The sequence below is a fragment of the Lipotes vexillifer genome, unplaced genomic scaffold, assembly GCF_000442215.2.
Source record: "Lipotes vexillifer unplaced genomic scaffold, Lipotes_vexillifer_v1.1 scaffold859, whole genome shotgun sequence".
Classification (NCBI taxonomy): domain Eukaryota; kingdom Metazoa; phylum Chordata; class Mammalia; order Artiodactyla; family Lipotidae; genus Lipotes; species Lipotes vexillifer.
In genome coordinates, this window is record NW_006784707.1 from 942,411 (window position 1) to 965,260 (window position 22,850).

Genomic DNA, 22,850 nt, shown 5'->3' on the forward strand with positions numbered 1-22,850 from the left:
TGGCTTCTGCATTCTTTAAGCTTTACTGTACTATTTAAATTTTCTAGCCAAGTGTGCCTATGTCTATTATTTATTTTTTACATCACCAGGGATTTTCTGACTAGTGAGACCACAGACTACATTTTTTTCCATTGTTGTTTTCTATCAAAAACAAAGCAATACATACCATTTTTAAAAAGAAGAATTTCTAATCATGCATCAATAAAAAACAAAAGAGCACAAACATACATATATATTTTAACATATTGAGCAGATCAGTATGTTAAAATATTTAAATGTTTGCATAGTGACCTGAAATAAATAGATTATTTAGTCATAGACCTTTTCATATGCATTCTATAGTAAGTCTTCTGAGAGATGAACTTTAATCTTTCCATCCAGAACTTTGGAGTATCTGAGATTTTGCCCTATTTGCAACAAGTTAGCCTGCCGTTTTCATGGATGTAGGTAGAAGACAGAAGACTTATGGGTCAGAAACAAAGGACTCTATTACTTACTTGGTTACTCATAAACCACTGCAGGCAGCATAGGCATCAGAATATTTGCCTTGGTTCTCCTTGACCCTGAGTCACACAGGGGCCGTGTGGATAGGCCCAGATGGATGCCTGCACACACAGTGGGTTATAATACAAGAGTTCAGGGAATCAGAATCTTTTGGGAGGTAAGCATGCTTGCCCTTACCTCTGGAAGAAGACAGTATCTTACAAGGCTGTTTTCTATATAAACATCCTTGGAAAGGTAGCTGAGAATAAAGAGCTGTCGGTGCTTCTGTTTGTAAGATGTGCAGAAATGTGAGAAACCCATTGAGAACTGTCTTACCTCTGCTCTAACACACAGCCTTTTGCTTTTCTTATGAAATGACAATTATATGTTGCACAGGACTTATTTCACATTTTCTTAAACTTAGTTTTCAAATATATATTTCTTTGTCCTATTCTAAGATTAACTTCTCTTGTGTAAGAGTTAATTTTGAAATTACAGTGTGAACCATATGACCCTAATCATTTTGGTTTAACAGTATTGCTAACTCAAATTTAAAATGCTGAGAAAACAGCATCTCTATTTTGTCACTAAAACTACCAAAACAGCTTTAAATACACAATTACTTTAAAAACAGCTGTTTGATCTTGACATATTATTTTAAAAGAGCTTTTTGATGTGGACCATTTTTAAAGTCTTTATTGAACTTGTTACAATATTGCTTCTGTTTTATGTTTTGCTTTTCTGGCCCTGAGGCATGTGGGATCTTAGCTCCCTAACCAGGGATCGAACCTGCACCCTTCATTGGAAGGCAAAGTGTTAATCACTGGACCACCAGGGAAGTCCTGATCTTGACATACTTTTAAACATATTTGGCTAAATCCTATTTAAGTTAACACTTCCTCTGAAATCAGAATTGTGACAAACACTATAGGAGAGCTACTATTTTTTGCATAAACGAGAACAAAATCTTGTGGTAGTAAGTATGTTTCCCTTATAAACACAGTGTAAGATAAATCTAAATATTCTGATTTGAGAAGAAAATTTTTAATGGAGGAATTTTTCATTCCACTGTTGCAGGATTGTCTACTTCTCCCTAATATTAAAATGGACAGTTAGCTTCTTGAAAGAGGTTAAAAATCCATATGGAATGTCTCAGAAGAGTTAAGTTGTTCAGTGGCTTTTACTCTCCCTCACAAATTATTTAAAAATGGAATTTTTGTTCAAGATGTCTACCATTAGCATGAAATTTATTTTCCAGTTTTATTGAGATGTAATTGACACATGATATTGTGTAAGTTTAAAGTGTACAACATAATGATCTGATATATGTATATATTGTGAAATGATTACCACAATAAGTTAAGTTAACAAGCATCACTTCACATTATTACACATTCTTTCTCTTGTGATGAGAAGTGTGAAGTTTGATGCTTCCCTGGTTCTCTTCTTTTGGACTTTGGCAAATCTAAGAATTAATCCTACCACATATAGCCTATACTAGTCTACCAAAATCTAACAATTAGTAAAGACATGAACACATTTATTTATTTGTATGTTTTATTGAGCGCAAGATAATAATCTCATTCTCAGAAGCAGTGAAATCACCAAAAGAGCCAAATCTTGAGAAAGCCTCGTAGACTTGCCCTGTTACTAGATAAAGTGCTTGGAATATATAAGTATGTTGTGTCATGCGTCTTCCTGTGACCTGTGATTGTTACTTGAAAGTGTGGAAATGCAGAACAGATCTTCTGTTAGTATGAAAGGCCCATCTGTGACAGGTGGAAAGGAGGATGCTATGTTAAGAGCTTGTTCTGTGCAGTTCTCATGGAGGTGACTTGTGTCCTATAGGGAATGTCTCCAGGCTGCATTCCGCTCTGGGTTCTTTGTCTCTTGCAGTTCTCCGTGATCACTCCTGTATTGGGGTCCCCCACACCAATCCCAGGCTCCATGATTCACTGGAAGGACTCATAGGGATCAGCATAGGGTTATATTCACAGCTGTGATTTATTACAGCAGAAGGACACAAAGTACAGTCAACAAAGGAAAAGGCAAGTGGGCCAAAGTCTGGAGGAAACCAGAGGCAAGCTCCCTCGAGTCCTCTGCCAATGGAACCACACAGGGCATGCTTAAGTCCTCCAGCCATGAGGACATGTGTGAAATGTTGCCAACCAGGGAAGCTTAGCCTCAGCCTAGGAGTCCAGGCTTTTATGGGGGATGATCATGTAGGCACCCTCTCCCTGGCACATATCAAAATCCCAGATTCCAGAAGGAACGCAAGTGTTCAGCATCAACCACATCGTTTGCATAAACATCTTAGGCAGCAGTGAGCCACTCTTATGAATTCTGGGAGTGGTGAAAGCCCTCCCAAAATCCAGGTTCCTAGACACCAGCAAGCATTTCTCAGGATGGTGACTCAGGCCTGCAACGTTATCACTGTTATCTCTTTTGGTTCTGATTTCTTTTCTTCCTTTCCTTCAGTCTTTCTTACCTTGGAGCTTTCCTTCAATCTTATATTCTGTTATTTTAATAAGATGATCTGGTTTAACACCCTTAGTTTCTTACATGAAAATACCCACATGGTCCTGTGCTAAGGTGGACAGAACACACCAAGTCCTTCTGAAGCTCTGGAGGTTCTGCTCCTGAGGAGGGCACGACCAAGGCCCTTCATTCATTAACGAAGAAATGGTCATTCCCTTGTAAGGCGCTTGATCTGTCACATTTCAAAAATAAGTGATGCCACATTTCAAAAATAAGAACTCAGGGTAATTTCCCTGAGTCCTTAAGAGTGATGACTCATAGAGGACACCTCTGAACTGGCCCTCTCTATAGGAAAAAACAAGGAGCCTGCACTAGAAAGAATGGAAAGGCCTAGAAATGACCAATTGGCCCTGAAAATAGAGTCAATTCACAAGTGTCTGTTAGGCAGGGACGGTGTGGAATGTGGTTAAGGATGGTCTGAGTTAGCTAGGAGGCACCATCATTGTCCTTCTCAGCCACATACTCTTCCGGGAATTCAACTGGCAGACACAATTAAACTTGAAAACCTCCTGAATTTCAATAATGCCACTGAGTGCCTCCTGTTTGCCAGAACTAGACTGGTCAGTGATGGTCTGAGGAGAAATTTAAACTACTTTGGAAATAAGGCAGACTTAGAGAGCGGTAGCAAACATGGCACCCACCTAGCATACAAACCTTGTGAGACCCTGAGGGTCATGAGTATAATGGATTGTGGCTCTTTAGAGCCATAAGGGACTCACTGATCCAAGTCACTCAGCAAGGCCACCACAGGCCAATCCAGAAGCTAAGAGTATTATTTTCCTCGGGCTGCAGTAACAAAATGCCACATTCAGATGGTTAAACAACAGAAATTTATTTTCTCACAGCTCTGGTGGCTAGAAGTCCCAGATGGAGGTGTTGGCAGGGTTGGATTCTTCTGAGGCCTCTCTCCCTGGCTGACAAATGACTGTCTTCTTGCTGTGTCCTCACATGGTCTTAACTCTGTGTGCACACTTCCCTGGCGCCTCTCTGTGTCCAGATTTCCTCTTCTAGTAAGGACACCAGTCAGATTGGATTAGGACCCACCCTAATGGCCTCCTTTTACCTTAATCACCTCTTTAGAGACCCTTTCTTCAAATACAGTCACATTCTGAGGTACTGGGGGTTAGGGCTTCAACATAACAGTAGGTTAAAGGAATTCCCTACCATTTGAAGTAGTTTAATGTTGAACTAAACACATATTGGTATCGCCTTAAGTCAATGGAGCTTCTTAATGAGAAATCTTCCTAAATTCTGTACAAATCACCCAATTTGCATATTACTATTTTCAACATCTACAGGAGGCCACTGGGTTAGTGCTATTCTCCCAGTATTCCTAAAACAGTCTAGACTCACAGGTAAATACTTTAATTCCTTTAATTTCATTAATTTATTTAATTCCTTGAAGCTGCTAATAGAACATGCGCACTACCCAACACTCATTTGAGGCACTCCTTATAACACTAACCATACCTCATTTTCTTCTTTTGTGTTACTCTTGAAGTTTAGAAGCCAATTCATTTGTCAGAACTAAATTTGTGCCATGTATCAAAAAACGTACTTTTATTTGCAGTGTTCTAGTATTGTTTTCAACAGCCATATATTGATTTTGAGACAGGCTGGGACCTGGGACCCTTTGCTGGGACCTGGAGCCCTTTGCTGCAGTGCTGCAGTGCTTGCCCCTCGACATACCTCTCCTCCAGCAACAAAATACAAAGAAACTGTATGGGACTAAAAATAACTATGTGCATCTCATTGGGGGCAAATTCTGGACAAAAGATACAAAGAGACCAAAAAACCCAACTGCCACTTTTGAAGAGCCCAGAGCAAAAGCAGGGTACTGAATGTGCCCCCTGCACACAATACCACCTAAGGGGTGGGCAAAACACCTAAGCCACCCTTCTGGCCCGACCCCTGGACACACCCCTACCCTCACGCCATATAACAGGGGTCCCCAACCCCCAGGCCACAGCCTGTTAGGAATCAGGCTGCACAGCAGGAGGTGAGTGGCAGAGGAGCAAGTAAAGCTTCATCTGCTGCCCCCCATCGCTCACATTACCGCCTGAAACATCCCCCCACCCCACCCGCTGCCGGTCCATGGAAAAATGGTCTTCCATGAAACTGGTCCCTGGTGCCAAAAAGGTTTGGGGACCACTGCCATATAAGGAACAAGCTCGCCCCCACTTAGGGAGCAAGCAAACAAAGGAAACTGTTATTTGTTCGCACTCTGCCCTGCTGCAGCAGGGGCCCCAATAAAGCCTTGCCTGAATTTCTTGTCTGGCCTTTGATCAATTTTTATTGTTTAAGGATGCCAAGAACCCTGGTCGGTAACAATTTCAAAATATGGTCTTGATGTCATTGGAAGTAATTTTTTTTCTGACTTTTTCTCTGTTTTCAACATCTTTGCCAGCAAAAGATATGTTCCTATATGTCTTCTAAAATGTTTTCTTCCTGATCATTTAGAAAGATTGGGAAGGGAAGAGTATTGAGAAACTTGAGCTATACTTTTCCTGCACAGGAAGGGTGAGCTGTCTTCCATCCTAGATTAATAATATTTCAAGCAGGAGGGAAAAAAAAAAAAAGTAAAAGCCTATAACTTTAGCAATGTGTTTGAAAAATACTTGATTTTTATATTTCTCTAATGCTTACGTTGCAGCTGTCTAAACAATACAGATAATAAAAGCATGTCAATTAAAAGCAGCATTTAGGACCCAGTTTCACATATCTGCATTGGCCCTGGGTTTTGGATTATTTCAGGGCCAGGCACTGTGAGTTCCTGTGCGGTGTAGTTGTGCTCAGCCATGGGGCAGGTGGGTTCCCTCTTGCTGTAGGAGAAGGTGGTGGGACACACAGAGATGGTTGTCTCTTTCTGCTTTTGACTCTCGTGACTTGCTTCCACCAAGAGGCCATAAACCAAAAGTGGAAATACTGATTAAGTGCATACTTTTTCCAACACATTCACCACAACTTGAGATTTTCATGGCAGAATATATCATATAAATGTCTGGAAAGCAAATATTTTAAGTGCACTTTAGGTAGATGTTTGCTTACTGTAATCAAGCAGAAGGAGAGATTATTCTTTTACCTTCTGGAACGTGTTGAGGTAAACTTATCTACACAAAGGAAATCTTTAGAGTTCACCTGGTACAAAGCACCCACATCTGTATAAACTGAGGTTGTTACCGAGTCCAAGTTCGTTCTGCTCACCGCACACCAGGCCAATAAATCAGAGATGACGGATGTATTGAGGGAAAGAATACGACTTTATTCGGAAAGCCAGCAGACCGAGAAGACGGCAGTCTAAGGTCTCAAAATAACCATCTTACCGGGTTTGGATGCCGGTTTCTTTTATAGCACAGAGAGGGGGAGGAGATGAGGAAGTAAAGTAAAAAGGCCATAAGTTTTGCAAATATCCCCTGGAATGGCCGGCCTCAGGGAGGGGATGTGTTAATTTCTTCTTTCTTGCAGCCATCCACAGATGGACAGAGTCCAGATGTTTCCCTGAACAAAGGCACTTTGGTTTAACATTCAGGCAGCGGGGCAGGGTTCCCCGGGGCAGGCCATTATGTATAGACAATATCCTTTTAGTGAACAAAAGTAGCTGAAGGCAAAGGATAAAGTAAAAGAAACAGATCCAACGTGTAGTCAGATTTGGCTCTTCCCTGTAACAAGGTCTCAAAGAGTCAGTGACTCACTCCAGGTCACATATTTGGCATCACAAACCGTGTTACTGAATTTTTAGTTCACTCGATAAAACTAAAGTGAAAGGATACTTTCCTCAATTTTATTCATGTATAAGTGTTGTAGTATTTTGCAGTTCAAGAAAATATTAAAAATAATTAACAAGACCGTTTGCTTTAAAGCAATTTAGTACAACTTTTTCATTGTCTGATTATAGGAAGTAATTTTAGTATGCTTTTTCATGGTCTGTGAACCTCTGGAAATAACAGGAACAGAGTATTATTATTTTTAACAATAATACTTATTACTGTTCCCACATTACTCATGAAGAAGCTGAGAGTTGGGGAGATAAAACGTTTTGTCTAAGATCTTCAAGGTCCAGCAATTAAAAAGGCCAGAATTAGAACTTGGGGATTTCTGTGTGCCCTTTTAATCCCAACAACATCCTACCCCTTACCTCAGAGGTGGTAAAATACTCTTTAACAGTGCACTTGAATTATGAATCCCTGATTTCCTAGTGACAGAGAGTAGAGACAATCTTCATTTATTTTTAATGCATTGAGACCTATTGCTATAGCAGTGCCTCTCACATTTTGAAGTAAAGAATTGATGTAAAAGTCTTTCTTAAGTCACAAATACTTCAAACTTAAACTGATAAATGCATTATAGGCATCCTGAAGGTTGTTCAGTACAGCATCGTGATGACTCAACATTGCACCAGAAACCGTGGCCCTACATGAGCCTCATACTGATCCTTTCTCATGATTGTTTAGATGCCACTGATGTGATTGCTAAACAAGCTAAATGAGGACTTGGCAGCTCTTCGGAAGCATCATCAATTTCTTTTTTTTTTTAATATTCAGAATTAAGTATGATGCTAATTTGCTATTTATTTATTTATTTATTTTTAAATTTATTTATGGCTGTGTTGGGTCTTCGTTTCTGTGAGAGGGCTTTCTCTAGTTGCGGCAAGTGGGGGCCACTCTTCATCATGGTGCACGGGCCTCTCACTATCGCGGCCTCTCTTGTTGCGGAGCACAGGCTCCAGACGCGCAAGCTCAGTAGTCGTGGCTCACGGACTTAGTTGCTCTGCGGCATGTGGGATCTTCCCAGACCAGGGCTCGAACCCGTGTCTCCTGCATTGACAGGCAGATTCTCAACCACTGTGCCACCAGGGAAGCCCAGCATCATCAATTTCTAAATAAATTATTTTGGAAATACATTTATAGCATGTGAGTGGACCACAAGCCACAGACTCTAGTCACTTTCGCACCTAGCTAAAAAACATGCTTGTAGAAACTGAAAACTTTATCAAACAATGTTTGTTCTTAATAGTGGATAAAACGTTCAATTGGGATGTCCTTAAGCTATTGACTATTGAGTCTACATCAAACTGAAGTGGTTCTGGTGATCAATAGTGGGAAGAGTTTTGTTGGTTTGTTATTTTAATTCTGTAATAGCTAACAGAGGAATGCTATAAAGGAAATGGTTGGATTATAAGCCTATAAAATTCCTTACACTAACTCATCAAAATTCCAGGATAGAGAGTCTTGTTCCTACTTTACACATGAAAATGCTAACTTCCCCAAGGTCACAGAGGTAACCTACAAGCTTCATTTTTTCACGTGTTCGTACAAAGCAAGAGTGGGCCTTTGTTCCCAACGTTCTATGCTCAGTCTGTACATTTATGTCTGTTCTAGAAACACCAAAGCAAAATTATATAATCCAAATAATAGATTATGCCACATTTTTAAAAGATAAACATTAGCTTAGTAAAAAATATGAGATTATTTCAGTAATAAGCCCCAAATGTCTGAGTGGCATGCTAGTAGAGATCCCTTCTACTCCGAACTCATTTCATTTAAATTTCTGTATCTTTAAAGAAATGTATCATTTATTTATATTCAAAGGAACTATTGATAGTTCTATATAGGACAAAAATAATGTAATTTCTTGAAATTAGAATTAATTAAGATAATCACATAGGTATACATGTATGTATACATAGGTACATACATTTCAAATATTTGATTGTGATTAAAATCACATATAATGAATGTTTTGTGTGCAGATCTCAGAAGTTGTAAAGAGTGTGTTCTTAATCTCCTCTATTCATATACTATTAACATCGATTATTCTCACCTGAAATATTTTTTGAAGCGTACTCTGTCTCAGAAAACGAAAAGTATTCTGTATTAAATTTCATTAAAGCAAAAAGAGAAATTCCTTTTGCTGTAGGGCACTGTCATCACACCAAGCTGAAGTACAGTTTTCAGAGTTTGTATTCAATAAACAAAATATTCAGAAAGAAGTAATAATATATAAGGAAAATAAAACAATGTAAGTAGCATTCCTAGGACATAATTTCATTATGTAGGTTATGCTGAGGTTTACAAGGTTTGTCAGCTACTAAAATAAATATCAATTTTACTTCTTACCTTGAATTACAACCTTAGAATTGCAGCAAATGTAGGAGGAAATGTTCCTCTCCTGACTGTTTATCTGGATGTCTTGGACATTGAACCCGAGATTAAATGTAAAGACGGGATGCAGAGTCTGACAGATGAGCTCTCTCTACCAAATGCACCAATAATAACAAAAACACCAGCCACAGCCACAATCACAGCATCCACCACTCCTGGAGCATTTACCTCCAGGTGGGCAGTGGGTGGGTTACATTTCAGACATTATCTCACTTAATTAGTACTCAAATCTTTAAAGTAGGTTTTACCAAACTGGTTTTGTAGACGAGGGAACTGTGACTTGCAGCAGATATTACCAGCTTAAGGCCACGCCCTAGGCAGCGGTGGAGATGGGAAAATGCTGCTTATACCCACATCAGTCTGGGGTCCAGTGTAAAGACAGGGAGTTGACATTCTTCTTTGGAGCATAGAGGCAGTGAAAAGAGCTTACCTGATATTGGCACAACGATTGTTAACACTTGAAAGAAAAGATGATGTAGGTCAAAGATTTCACTTTCATTGAACAAGAGAAATGATTGAGTGCCTCCATGGTGGTGTTTCATTCATTAACCAAGAAGTTTGTTTTAACACGTGAAAAAATGAAGCTTGTAGGAACAGGAAGAAAAGTCCTCCATGGAAGCGAAGCGCCACCAGTGCTTCCTCAGCAGACCTACTCTAGGTTCAGAGTTTCAACAGTGGACTAGGCAGTCCTATGCAGGGTTAACCTGTGACAACCAGCTTCCACAAAATCCTTCTCCATCTTGTTACCTCTGTGACCTTGAGGAGGTCAGCATTTTCATGTGTAAAGTAGGAACAAGACTCTCTATCCTGGAATTTTGATGAGTTAGTGTAAGGAATTTTATAGGCTTATAATCTAACCATTTTCTTTATAATGTCTGGGACATGCACTCTCATTACATGTGAGTTTTCTGTTTTTTTTAGTTCCATCTATTTATACCAAGGAAATCTCCCGGGTGGTCATGATTCACAAACTTGATTACTGGCTTTGTTTGGTCTGGTTGTTAAACCTGGCTCAGCATTTCACAAAGCTAAATAACTAGGCAAGCATCGTTTTTGGTAGAACTAAAGAGTCTTGCTCCTGGGCTGCGTAATTATATCTGGCTGTTTGTATTAACTGCATGACAGGTAGGTGGGTTTGTCCCTCTAGTGCAAGTGAGCATGAGAAAGCATTGACCCCTTTTGTTCCCTCATTTTATTACTATTAAATGGAGAACTATTATGTGAACACCTTTGACTTCTGGGTAATAAAAATTTGTGAAATCAAAGAGTGCGGAACTTGAAGGTGACCCACACCAAAATATACATTTTATGTTTTCACTGTGGGTTCCAAAAAATTGGTGAAATTTAGATAGTTTTTACATTTGACAGTAGGTTTCAGAAGAGACCCATACCTGAGAGCCCTTACTCTGTTTTCAGAGCTTAAACTGGTCAGGTCTTAGATGGGGCAACGTTTTCTGTTAAGATGCTATATGTACAACAACATCATGCATTCTTTGTTTTCCCTTTTTGCTGATATTTACATTAAAAAGAACACCATGAAAAAGAAGTCACACTCCTTATAACAAGTTCCTTTGCTCTCATGCTGACCCCTTCTAGCATGAAGCCAGATGACTGCGGCTAAGAAAGCACACCTCTGTCTTGTAGCAGGTGGCATTGATGTGTTTCTCCCAAGCACCCCCTAAATGCCAATGACTTGGGGCAGACTGACAACACACAATGAACACAGGGATTGAAATCCGAAGCCCCAGGATCTTGTCCTGGCCATGCTGGATAATAGCTGTCCTGCCTCCACAGAATCTTTTCATTTTCTCAGGCTTGAGTTTTGCATTTATAAGTTACGGATTTTGAACTAGAACTCTGATCAGGTCCCCCCCACCCCCCAGCTCTCAAATTTTTGGATCTAGGATTCTTAACGCAAAACCTGCAGGTTACCATTGTGCTTGATTGTCCTGGATGTGAGGTTGCTTGTGAGTGTCTTGACTGCTTGGAGGCTAGGAAATGATTTAGGGGATGATTACCTTTCTAAAAGCAAGCCTTCAAAGGTAGCAGGTTTATAGCTGCTTTAATTTTGCCATTGAAACTTAAACTACCCTGCAAATAAGGAAAAGTTAGATGATGGTCACTAATCCAGGCATTGAAGAGAGGTTGTCACATCCCTCTTAAATGTTAGCAGAGTTTCTCAAAAGCAAGCATCCATTTGCATATTAACAAAATGAAGCATTGATCGCTCATTAACATGTGCAGTGACAACAGGAAGACGATATTCTGCAGACACATTGACACCTTTCTCCATTTTCTCCCAGGGTTTTCCAGGAAACACAAATGCAGACAGCGTGGTGCACTACAGACTCCAGCCTCCCTTCGAAGCCAGATTCCTGCGCTTCCTCCCCTTAACCTGGAATCCCAAGGGCAGGATTGGGATGAGGATTGAAGTGTACGGATGTGCATACAGTAAGTGGTGCTTATTCCCTGATGGAAATCGATGACGGAGTGATGTGTTCTAAACACCAAATTGAAAACTGAACTTGGCTTCTTCAACCTTTGAAATACCTGTGCATGTAGAACTGGGTTTATGGAAAGTCTTGATAATATTATTGTTATTTTAAGGTTGAATTCAGAGGAGGACCTGAAATGAGCCTTAGAATCTTAGATTCGCAGAGCTTAGCAGAATATCTGTTTCAGAGCAGGCAGTTCATAAAATGAACAAAGTTCAAATCAAGAACAGTTACTTATTGTGATTGATGGTGCTGTCTTCTGACACTGGGATGTTCCTCCTGTGGGAATACAGGTGAGTACAGGTGTCCTCGTGTTCCCTGTTCCCCATGATGACTCACTTTTCCCTCTACTTTACTTGCATCACTGTGGAACCTTCTTTTGAACATCATTTATGTATTATGTCTTCCCTCTTCCCCACTGATGATAAAAGTAAAAGAGCTGGCAGCCAATGTGAGTATAAAAATGAGCATAAAAGCATTCAGTGAAATATATAGGGGATCAACTCTACAGCTGCCATTTTGAAGGTCCAGAATATACTGGTATTTCTTAAATTAACACAAAATGAAAAAATTAATTTAAAAAACAATATTCTAGAAAACTGGAGAATAGCGCAAAGAATAAATTGTATGGGAGCATCTTGGGTTTTTGGTTACACCTCATTCTGTACCTGATCAGAGCATTATTAACTTTGCAGAAAAGTGTAACCGTAAGATCTACCATATACAGGATATTTAATGTGTCAGATCTTACCTCCTACAGACATTTTCTCCCACACCAACCAAATGAATTCAGTATAGTAGTAATCTCACTGCTTCAGAGAAAGAAGAAACTGAACCTTGAAGAAATTAAGAAGTTTGCTGGAGCTATTACATATTGAATCTAAGATTTAAAACTGTCTTTTTTCCTAATTTTGTTTTCATAACTACCATACTATACAGACATTGATTTCTTTATTCCCTCACTTGTCATATGAATTTATTTGCAGAGAACTGTATTGGATGTGGGGGACGCTTCTAAAATTATTTATTTCTTTGTCAGGATTTTATGAGAAGTCATAAAATTGTACAAAACAAATATAAAATGTTGTAACATGAACCTGGGGCATGGGGAATAGAGTATTCAGTCAGTTGGGTAGGAAAAGGAACCTTTCCAGCAGTTGGTTTTCAAAGTAGAGGATATGGGCAGTGAGATAGGAGGCAGGGATGGTGCTTGTAGGAAGAAACAGCATATATAAATTGTGGGAGCAGGAATTTAGTGTTCTCATGGTACAGGGATGGGGGTGGACATGAGTTGTTGAATAACAATGATATCATTTCCACTTTGGTAACCCAACAGACAATGGGTGGTTCTGGAGGTGAGTCTCACCAAGCCACCTATCCCATACTCAAGGGTCACCTTCAGCCTCTGTTTCATACCCCTTCCTAATGACCTGTTCCACTTTGGCTCTGCTTCCTAACCCCACCTCTGCTCTCTAGTATTTATGAGTCCATGGAACATTTAGCATAGATGGTGTTGCATTGCTATGAATCTATTTTCCCTCTTTCCATTGATCATTAACTTTCATCCTTTTGTTTCTGGGATCTGTTGGTGTGCTCACTGCTGCAATGGCTAGGACACCTGATATTTAGAGTTTCTCTTTGATCCCATGAAATTAGCATCTCCTTCTGCCATTACTCTGGAAACAACTTGAGGTTTACTGACTTCAAAGCAGAACATGCTCTTTGATGGGGATATGCCGTTAGCTTGACGTTCTTCATGAGGAGATATTACTCTACTTTCTTGGGTTAGAGGTCAGTACCAGGAAGATCAAAGCTGCGTGTCTGGTCCCCTGAAGGGCCAGTTGGCTGTGCAGCTGTCATGGAACCTGCATGCATCCTAAATTCAGCAAACACGAGCTGTTGGGCATAAGGGACTCCTAGCATAAAAATGCAAACAGAAAATAATCACCACTATTTGTAAAACAACACAAAATACATTCCTCAATAGTAGTGGCTCTGTTTTGTCTTCATTCTTATTATTAATAATTATTCAAGTGTAGCACTTTGCATTTTTATTTTTGACAGTAATTTAGTGTGATATGGTTTACAGCTCAAAGTGATAATTATTATCTTTTTTGATGTGTATTTCCACTGCCCTGTTGATAGTGAGAGAACGTCCAAAATGCTTATCTTGGCATTTAATGTCTCTTATATGCAACTTCTCTTTTCAGTTTCATCTTTTTACATTCCATTTACAATGATATTTACTATTCCTGTAAAAATTGCAGATTTTCATGGCTTCTTGGCTTGGCATATATATTTTCACTAACTGCAAAGCCCTTCCCCCATTTCTAGAGTAGAAATGGAGTGCATGGGGTCTTCTTAGAGTCCCTGCTGACCTGCATACCAAGACTAGTGTCTGGCATGGGGTTCCTCACTTTCCCTCGCCCCGCCTCTCTCTAGCAGTCCCCTCCATCCAATGTCAACATTCCTTATGTACTTGTTCTAGGCTTTGTATTCCACTCTAAAAGGGTTTCTCTTTGAGTTTTTATCCACTTTCTTCAATTTTCAACAACATTTACATACTGTCTGACCAATTCCAAGTTGACATCCTTGACACAGGTATATGAAGCCCCACACATCTGGATAATTATCCCCAGTTCCACCCTCATTTCTTTAACAAGGTTGTTAGTCATCTTTTGGGTCTCTTCTGTCCCTTCTTTTCTGCCATCTACTTTGTCTCCCTATGTTCATGCTCCGTGTCATTCTCAAGTGTTCCTTGTCATATTGTGTTGTATTAGCCCCACTACTGTAATGTAATTTTATGTTTATCACTGTGTTTATTGTTTGAATAAGAAAGGGAAGGAAGGAAGACAGGAAAGGAGTAGGGAAAAAAGGAGAGAAAGAGTGCATAAATTATTAGAAACCTGGACTAGATAGGCACAGAATGGTAAGCCCCATGGGGGTCTACCAGTCATCCATGTGGCACTGTAGTCCTGTGTCAAATCAGGCATTGAAAATCAAATTGGTTAAGAGGGAATAGAAGAAGGGAATAGAACATATAATTGCCTGTTTTAAAATCTTGTGTTTATTTAAAAGAATACATAAATCACAGCAACATCTTTTTTGACCCACATCCTAGAGTAATGAAAATAAAAACAAAAATAAGCAAATGGGACCTAATTAAACTTAAAAGCTTTTGCACAGCAAATGAAACCATAAACAAGATGAAAAGACAACCCTCAGAATGGGAGAAAATATTTGCAAATGAAGTAACAGACATGGATTAATATCCAAAATATACAAACAGCTCAGGCAGCTCAATATCAAAAAAACAAACAACCTGGGCTTCCCTGGTGGCGCAGTGGTTGAGAGTCCGCCTGCCGATGCAGGGGAAACGGGTTCGTGCCGCGGTCCGGGAAGATCCCACATGTCGCGGAGCGGCTGGACCTGTGAGCCATGGCTGCTGAGCCTGCGTGTCCGGAGCCTGTGCTCCACAACGGGAGAGGCCACAACAGTGAGAGGCCCGCATACCGCAAAAAAACAGAACAAACAAACAAACAAAAAACAAACAACCTAATCCAAAAATGGGCAGAAGAACTCGACATTACTCCAAGGAAGACTTACAGATGGCCAAGAGGTATATGAAAAGATGTTCAACATCACTAATTATTAGAGAAATGAAAATCAAAACTACAATAAGGTATCACTTCACACTGGTCAGAATGGCCATCATCAAAAAATGTACAAACAATAAATGCTGGAGACAGTGTGGAGAGAAGGGAACCCTCTTGTACTGTTGGTGGGAATGTAAATTGATACAGCCACTGTGGAGGACAGTATGGATGTTCCTTAAAAAACTAAAAATAGAACTGCCATATGATCCAGCAATCCCACTACTGGGCATATACCCTGAGAAAACCATAATTCAAAAAGTCACATGTACCCCCAGTGTTCATTGCACCACTATTTACAATAGCCAGGACATGGAAACAACCTGAATATCCACTGACAGATGAATGGATAAAGATGTGGTACATATATACAATGGAATATTACTCAGTTATAAAAAAGAATGAAATTGGGTCATTTGTAGAGATGTGGATGGACCTAGAGTCTGTCATACAGAGTGAAGTAAGTAAGAAAGAGAAAAACAAATATCGCCTATTAACGCATATATGTGGAATCTAGAAAAGTGGTACAGATGAACCTGTTTGCAGAGCAAGAATAGACACACAGACATAGAGAACAGATGTGTGGACACAGGGAGGGAAAGGGAGGGTGGGATGAACTGGGATATTAGGTTTGACATAAATACACTACCATGTGTAAAGTAGATAGCTAGTGGAAGCCTGCTGTATAGCACAGGGAGCTCAGCTTGGTGCTCTCTGATGACCTAGATGGATGGGATGGGGGTGGGGAGGGAGGTCCAAGAGGGAGGGGATATATGTATACATATAGCTGATTCCCTTCATTGTACAGCAGAAACTAACACAACTTTGTAAAGCAATTATACTCCAATTAAAAAAAAAGAATACATAGACTGTTGCAGTGAAAAAAATGTAGGTTTTATATAACAACATCAACATGTGTCAATATTTATAAACCTGTTGTTAACATTCTATAAAAATAATGTGTATTTTGAAATATTTAGGGAGACTATCAAGAGAAAAGTCTGCATATGGAACTTCCTTCTGTTCAGTACTGGTTCTTCTCTAAGTAGATTTCAGTTTAGAAAATGCATTAATAGGAACAGAAGAACATAGGATGAAAGGAGAAATAGTCACCATGACAAAGAAAAACTCTGGAAGTTAATAATGGTCTTTAGTCATATGAGAGAACACTTATCTACATCATCCATTCCAGTTATGGCAACAGTAGAAAATACTCAAACTCAATTAGAAAAAGTGTCAGTTCAATTCAATACGTGTTTACAGAACTTTTACCCCATTCAAGGCCCCCCCGCTGAATAAAATGAGTAAGGCACAAGTTCTGTCCTCCAGGTGCTAGGGAGCCAGTGCAGGTGAGGGGAAATGTCTATATTTCGTAGACCAGCTAAACTTGGGCATAGGTTTCTCATTCTCAATTTATGTTCAAGTATAAATAGAAGATAGATTTTTATCTAAGGGTAAAAACGATAAATTTTGCTAAACTTTGATAATATAGCCTTATGGTTTTATCTGATATTAAGTAGAAAAATATTAAAGTTAAAATAATATTAACCCTAAAATCATATGAAACAGAACAGCCTCTCATATTTTTGTATGTAATAGACATTTGTTTAGTGCTATTTTAATTTATTTAATTTCAATTAAAGTTATTACACAATTACTCACTGATTTATTTTTAATCACGTCCCAAATTATTGCATCTAAAGGAATACATCTAAGGCTTTTGCTGAAAGTAAATATTGAAAGACATACCAATATACATCTAATAAAGTGCAGCAGAACAAAGTGGGTTATAGTAACTAAATTAGTCTAAAGGAATAACTTCTAGGTACTTAAAATGTTATAATTTGCTACCAGAATTTTAATCCTGAAATGACCTGTGATGTTTGAAAAACCTCAGAGTTGGACAATAGGACCAATTATTAAGAAAACGGAATCAATCTCTTATCAGGAACATTGTTCTTTCACAAGTACATAAAACTTAATAAGTTTCAAATTGCTTTCTTGACCTGATTCACCCCACCCCTTAACCTATTCTTCTTCTAGTTTTCCTTGTCTTGGCTAATGATTCCATCATTCACAGGAACTTACACTAGACACATGGGAGTCACCTTTGACACATGTGTCCCTACACATCTAAAGAATATCAAATTCTGAATATGCTATCTCCAAATTATACCCTAAGTCATTTCAAATCTCTCCAACTCAACTCACCCACATAATGCAACTCAAGACTTCTTAACAAACTCTTTTCTTTGTGTAAGTGGTTTACCTGGCTTGAAATGCTTCTTCCCAAGTTTTTCACCTGTCTGTCCACATCCCATCATTCAGGTCTCCACTTAAATATCTCTTCCTCAGGGATGTGTTCCCTGACCGCCGGTACAAATTTGGTTCCTCCAAATTCCTCTAAATTTGTTAAGTGTCTGGCTGGTCAACCTATCAGTGCTTTACCCCCAACAGCATTGAACTCTCAGGCTGGCTGCAATGTTGGCCTTCCCTTTTTGCTTGTCATGGAGATAGCTGTTGTTGACAGTGTCCCTTGTGAAGGAATTTTCCATGTGCTTGGCTCCGCAGCCCTAGAAGCACAGTAGAAGTTCAGTGCCGAGGGGCTGGGGGGTGGAGCAGCCTCTAGCTGAAAGAACACAGATTCCCACTGTCCTTATTGAGGTTCAGTAGATTTTCTTGAATATATGCTTCTAGATCTGTTGTATGTCTGTGGTCAGTTTCCAGTGTCCTTCAGTTATTATCCTTAACATTTTTTTTTCAAGTTTTATCATTGCTTTTGAGAGGTAGGATTTGCCAGGCTTCTCACTCAGCCATTTTAGAAGCCTCACCCTTTCAATTGTTTTTAAAAGACATTTAAAATCTACATGATAATTTCCTTGTAAATTCTGGTATTCTTCATTCCTTTGTATTAATCCATATTTCCATGTATCCTTTTCCTTCTGCCTCAAAGACTTCCTTTAATATTGCTTGTAGTGTGGATCTGCTGGTGAGAAATTCTTTCAAATTTTGTATGTCTGAAAAAAGTTGTTATTTCACCTTCATTTTTGTAAATTATTTTCACTCAATATAGAATTCTAGGGTGACATGTTTTCATTTAGTACTTTCAAAATATTACTCTGCTGTTTTTTCACTTGCTTTTCTTCTGGTGAGAAATTTACAGCCATCTGTGTCTATGTTTCTATGAATGTGACATATCTGTTTTTCTCTAGCTGCTTTTAAGGTTTTGAGCAATTTGTTTCTGATGTTCTTTGGTTTTGTTTTATTCTGTTTCTTGTGTTTGGAGTTCATTAGGCTATTTGGATCGGTGGTTGTATAGTTTTCATCAGATTTGGAAAGTTTCAGTCATTGTTTCTTGAAATATTTTTTCTAACCTCCCCTGTCTCTTCTTCTTAAAGGACTTAATTACCACATATATGAGTTAAAGCACATATTAGGTTGCTTGATTTTGTTTTGTCACACGCCTCACTGATGTTTTATTTATTTTCTTAAATTATTATTTTTCCCTTTTATTTCCTTAGAATATTTCTATTGCTGTCTTCAAGTTCACTGATTTCTTCTTCTGCAGTGTTTAACCTGCCAGTAATCCTATACAGTGTATTTTTTCATCTCAGACATTGAAATTTTCAAATTTTAGTATCTTTTGTGTATCTATTTGACTTTTTGAACATATGGGTGGCTGTTATAATAACTACCTTATTGTCTTTCTTTGCTAATAATAATCTGTGTCAATTCTGTGTAAGTTTCAACTGATTTTTTTTCCTAAATATGAGTCATACTTTCCAACTTTTTTGTATGCCTGGAAATTTTCGATTAAATGCCAGACATTTTGATTTTTAGCTTATTGGATATTTTTGTATTCTTATATGCTTGAGCTTTGTTCAGGAAACACTGAATTGAAGGGGATTTGATCCTTTTAGTTCTTGCTTTTAAAATTCGTTCGCTCACACCAGAGCAGTGTTTAGTCTAGGGCTCACTACTGAGGTAAGACCCTTCTGAGTACTCTAACCAAGGACAGTGAACTATGAGGTTTCCAGTCTGGATGATATGAATGGGCACTATTCCCAGACCCATGTGCATGTTAGCACTATTTCCCAATTAATCCTTTCAGATGATTCTTTTCCCAGCATTGATGAGTTTCCTTACTTGCATGCACTGATCAGTGCTTTGCTGAAAGCTCGAGAGGGGTGTGTTGCAGATCACCAGTGTTCTCTCTGTTCATCTCTTTCCTCTCCAGCCTCTGCCTATGGACTTCAGGTGCTTTGTTCTTACCAGGCTCTTGACTCTGTCTCCTCTACTCAGGGAATCTGCTGGGCTTTGCCCCAGTTTCTCCTTCCTGCTCTGTGAGATGGAAACTCTCTAATGCAGTGCCCCAAGGAGTTGTAGGGCTTATCTTGTCTGTCTCTCTTCTCTGCAACATCACTCTCCTTTATTGCTTGAAGTCAAATATCTTGAAAACTATTGTTTTATGTTATTTCCTTTTTTGGGGGGGCGGCGGGGTTGCTTCAAGTGAGAGAGTAAATCTGGCCCCTGTTAGTCCATCTTGGTCAGAAGCAGAAGTCATCAATGCAGTTTTAACTGTTGTTGCACCTCCTTTTCTTTGCCCACTGCTCTAACAATAATCATGTAGCTAATGCCCATTGTGGACTTGCCATGTTTCAGGCACTGCTCTGCACACTGTATAGATATTAAGTTGTTTAGTAATCATATTAGTGCTGTGTGGGAGAGACTTCTTTATCCTTTTACAGTTGAGGAAACTGAGGCACAGAGAGGTTAAGTAAGTTTTCCACTATAGAACCAGTATTCAAACCCTTATAGGACAATTCCACAGTCCTTTCTCTGAGCTACTACTCTGTGTTATGAAGGGCTGTTTGTGGGAACAGATCTAGAGGCTGTAAATATATCAGCACAAATTTAGTCTCATTACTGGTAAAATAGATTTCCTTCCCTAACTGGCAAGCATATGTGGGGTTTACTTTAATAATATTGTTAGTGACGTGGTTATCAAAATATAGCCTCAGTTAATAAAACTAATGATTATAAATTAAAATCATGTAAAATTGGAAAAACACTTTCTACTCTCAACTAAGTATCACATTTCCTCCTACTTCTTTTTAGAATGTAGGTTCTGTACTCTTACAATAGGGGAAACTATCACTTCCTATTTCAGTGCATAATAAGTGACTTCTGAGTCAAGTACCCCAATTATTTAAATAGTTGAATTACATACAAGAACATTTTTCATGAGGGTTTCTTATAAAAGTTAAGTATGATGCTAAGTGGTAGTTTAATGCATTATTTTTGTGGTTTCATTCAAATAAATATGGTGGATTATTTATAATATTTATGGACATATACAATTTTATTTGTTCTTACAACAGTCCAATAGCAAAAAATCTCATTCTAGTGGACCGATAGAAACAAGGTCACCTTAGCATTAATTACCAGTGACCTCTGAGACTTGAAAGTTGGCTTCTCTAGGTCACTCCGTGGTCAATGATATGAGGGTCAAGGAAGCCTCTACTTAGTGGAGATTAAACTCAAGGGGGGCCACCTGGGGCTCTCCCTCATTCACACTTGGAGAGCTTACTGCTGATGACCTACTGAGCAAAATACTCTCTATCCCAAAATATATTTTTTAAATTTACACTTTTTAATCTATTGCTTTTACAAATCATGTTTGAGTAAAATAGTGCTAATTTTTTTTAAATTGTATTTACTGACTTGCCAATTTGTTTTCAGATATTCGGGTTACTTTATGAACATTTGTTAGTAAATGACATTTTATAAAATGTATTCTCTATGATGAGGCCTATAATTGATTTTCCAATCTAAACATTCCTGTTAGAAATCATCTTGTGATAATGCATATTCTTATGTATTGTGTGGGCTTAACTGGAGGGCTTCTTTTTGTTCTTTTTTTTTTTTTGCAGTGCGCGGGCCTCTCACTGCTGTGGCCTCTCCCATTGCGGAGCACAGGCGCAGGCTCAGCGGCCATGGCTCACGGGCCCAGCCGCTCCACGGCATGTAGGATCTTCCCGGACCGGGGCACGACCCCGTGTGCCCTGCATCGGCAGGCGGACTCTCAACCACTGCGCCACCAGGGAAGCCCTGGAGGGCTTCTTGATTAACAGTGTAGCCCATTTTTTGAAGCATTGTTGGCTACTTTCCGATGACTGTGTAAATTTTATGTGAAGGGTATTGTATGATGATACGATACCTAGATTACCTTGATATTTTGCATTCTTTTCAAACATTTTCACTAGAGAACAGCCTTTCTTTCTCCTACTTCCATCCTCGGCTGTAAGCTATTTCCTTGTCACTCTAGTTTCCTAGCAACCCACAATAAGACACTAGGATATCACAGGTGCAATATGTTTTTTCACGACAGTAGAAGTGAGAAAGTGAGGGAAGAACCATCAGCTCCAGGAAGGCTGGGCCATGTCTGGCCATGTTTTATCCCAGCATCCAGCAGAGTTTGTGATACTTAGAAGGTGCTACCTCAATATCAACTGAAAATAAAACTGTACTTGTGGAATGGATGGAAATTGGGCTGGGGTTGGGGGAGAGGGAGGTTGGAAAGAAAATGGTCTTTTAATAACAAAACTATATTACGCCAAAGCAAAATGCTTGCCAAAGTAGAATTTGAAGCTATGGAAGACTGTCTATATAGAAACCAATCTTTAATATTATACAAAAAATATATAGCCAGGATCTGAAGTATTGACCTATTCTTTACCTTATAAAATATGTATTCAAGAATAGCCACAAAGTGTATTGAATTATGCAACACAAAGGTCAAAAAAAATGAATTTTGTGATTTCCTGTATAAAATAGGGTTTTTGATTTTTCAATCATAGAAAGATTGCAAAATGTCTGGTTGTGAGCTCATTCTTACTGCTTAACAATCAGAAACCAAGCACAGCAACCATGACTGGATGGTTCTGCAGATTGGGGGGTGGCAAACTTCTTCTGTAAAGGACTGGCCAGCAAATATTTTAGGCTTTGCAGGCACATGTGCTCTCTGCCACCTACTTTTGGTTTTTAAGCTCGTTTTTCAACAAATCTTTAAAAATTAGCTCATGGGACTGTACAATAACAGGCTGCAGAGGGATATGGGAAGCTTAACATTCCGGACTTCTAAAAGCAATTCCTGAATTTTATCTATCTCTATTAAACCTCTTGAATTGAGCTTAAGTTTATTATCATTTAAGATTTTAGTTAAAATCTCAGAACTGTTACAAAGTACATTATTTTTAAGTGGTTTTGCTTTACTCAGTTGGCTACCTATCTATATTATAATTTAGTCACTTGAGGCTTAAAAAATCTGTCAAAATACATGTTGAATCTGCCTCATAAGATATAATTTGATGACTCACATGTGGTTAATTGTTCTAGGTACAAGTGTTAGTGATCACATTAGAAGGAAAGTCAAAACATTAGGACAAAAGAGTTTTTTTAAGGCCATTCTTTTGCGTTTCTATCACCTAATAAATTTTTCACTACTCCATTTTGCTTGA

The 22,850-nt window shown here is 38.8% G+C and overlaps 1 protein-coding gene across 1 annotated transcript in view; it reads left to right on the plus strand.

Moving 5' to 3' along the window:
• Positions 1-22,850, plus strand: part of LOC103083774 (contactin-associated protein-like 3) — a 151,555-nt gene that overhangs the window by 40,486 nt on the left and 88,219 nt on the right. The window contains exon 3 of the mRNA XM_007456982.1: positions 11,486-11,633. Coding sequence (XP_007457044.1) covers positions 11,486-11,633 — 148 coding nt within the window. The remainder of the gene's footprint in view (positions 1-11,485; positions 11,634-22,850) is intronic.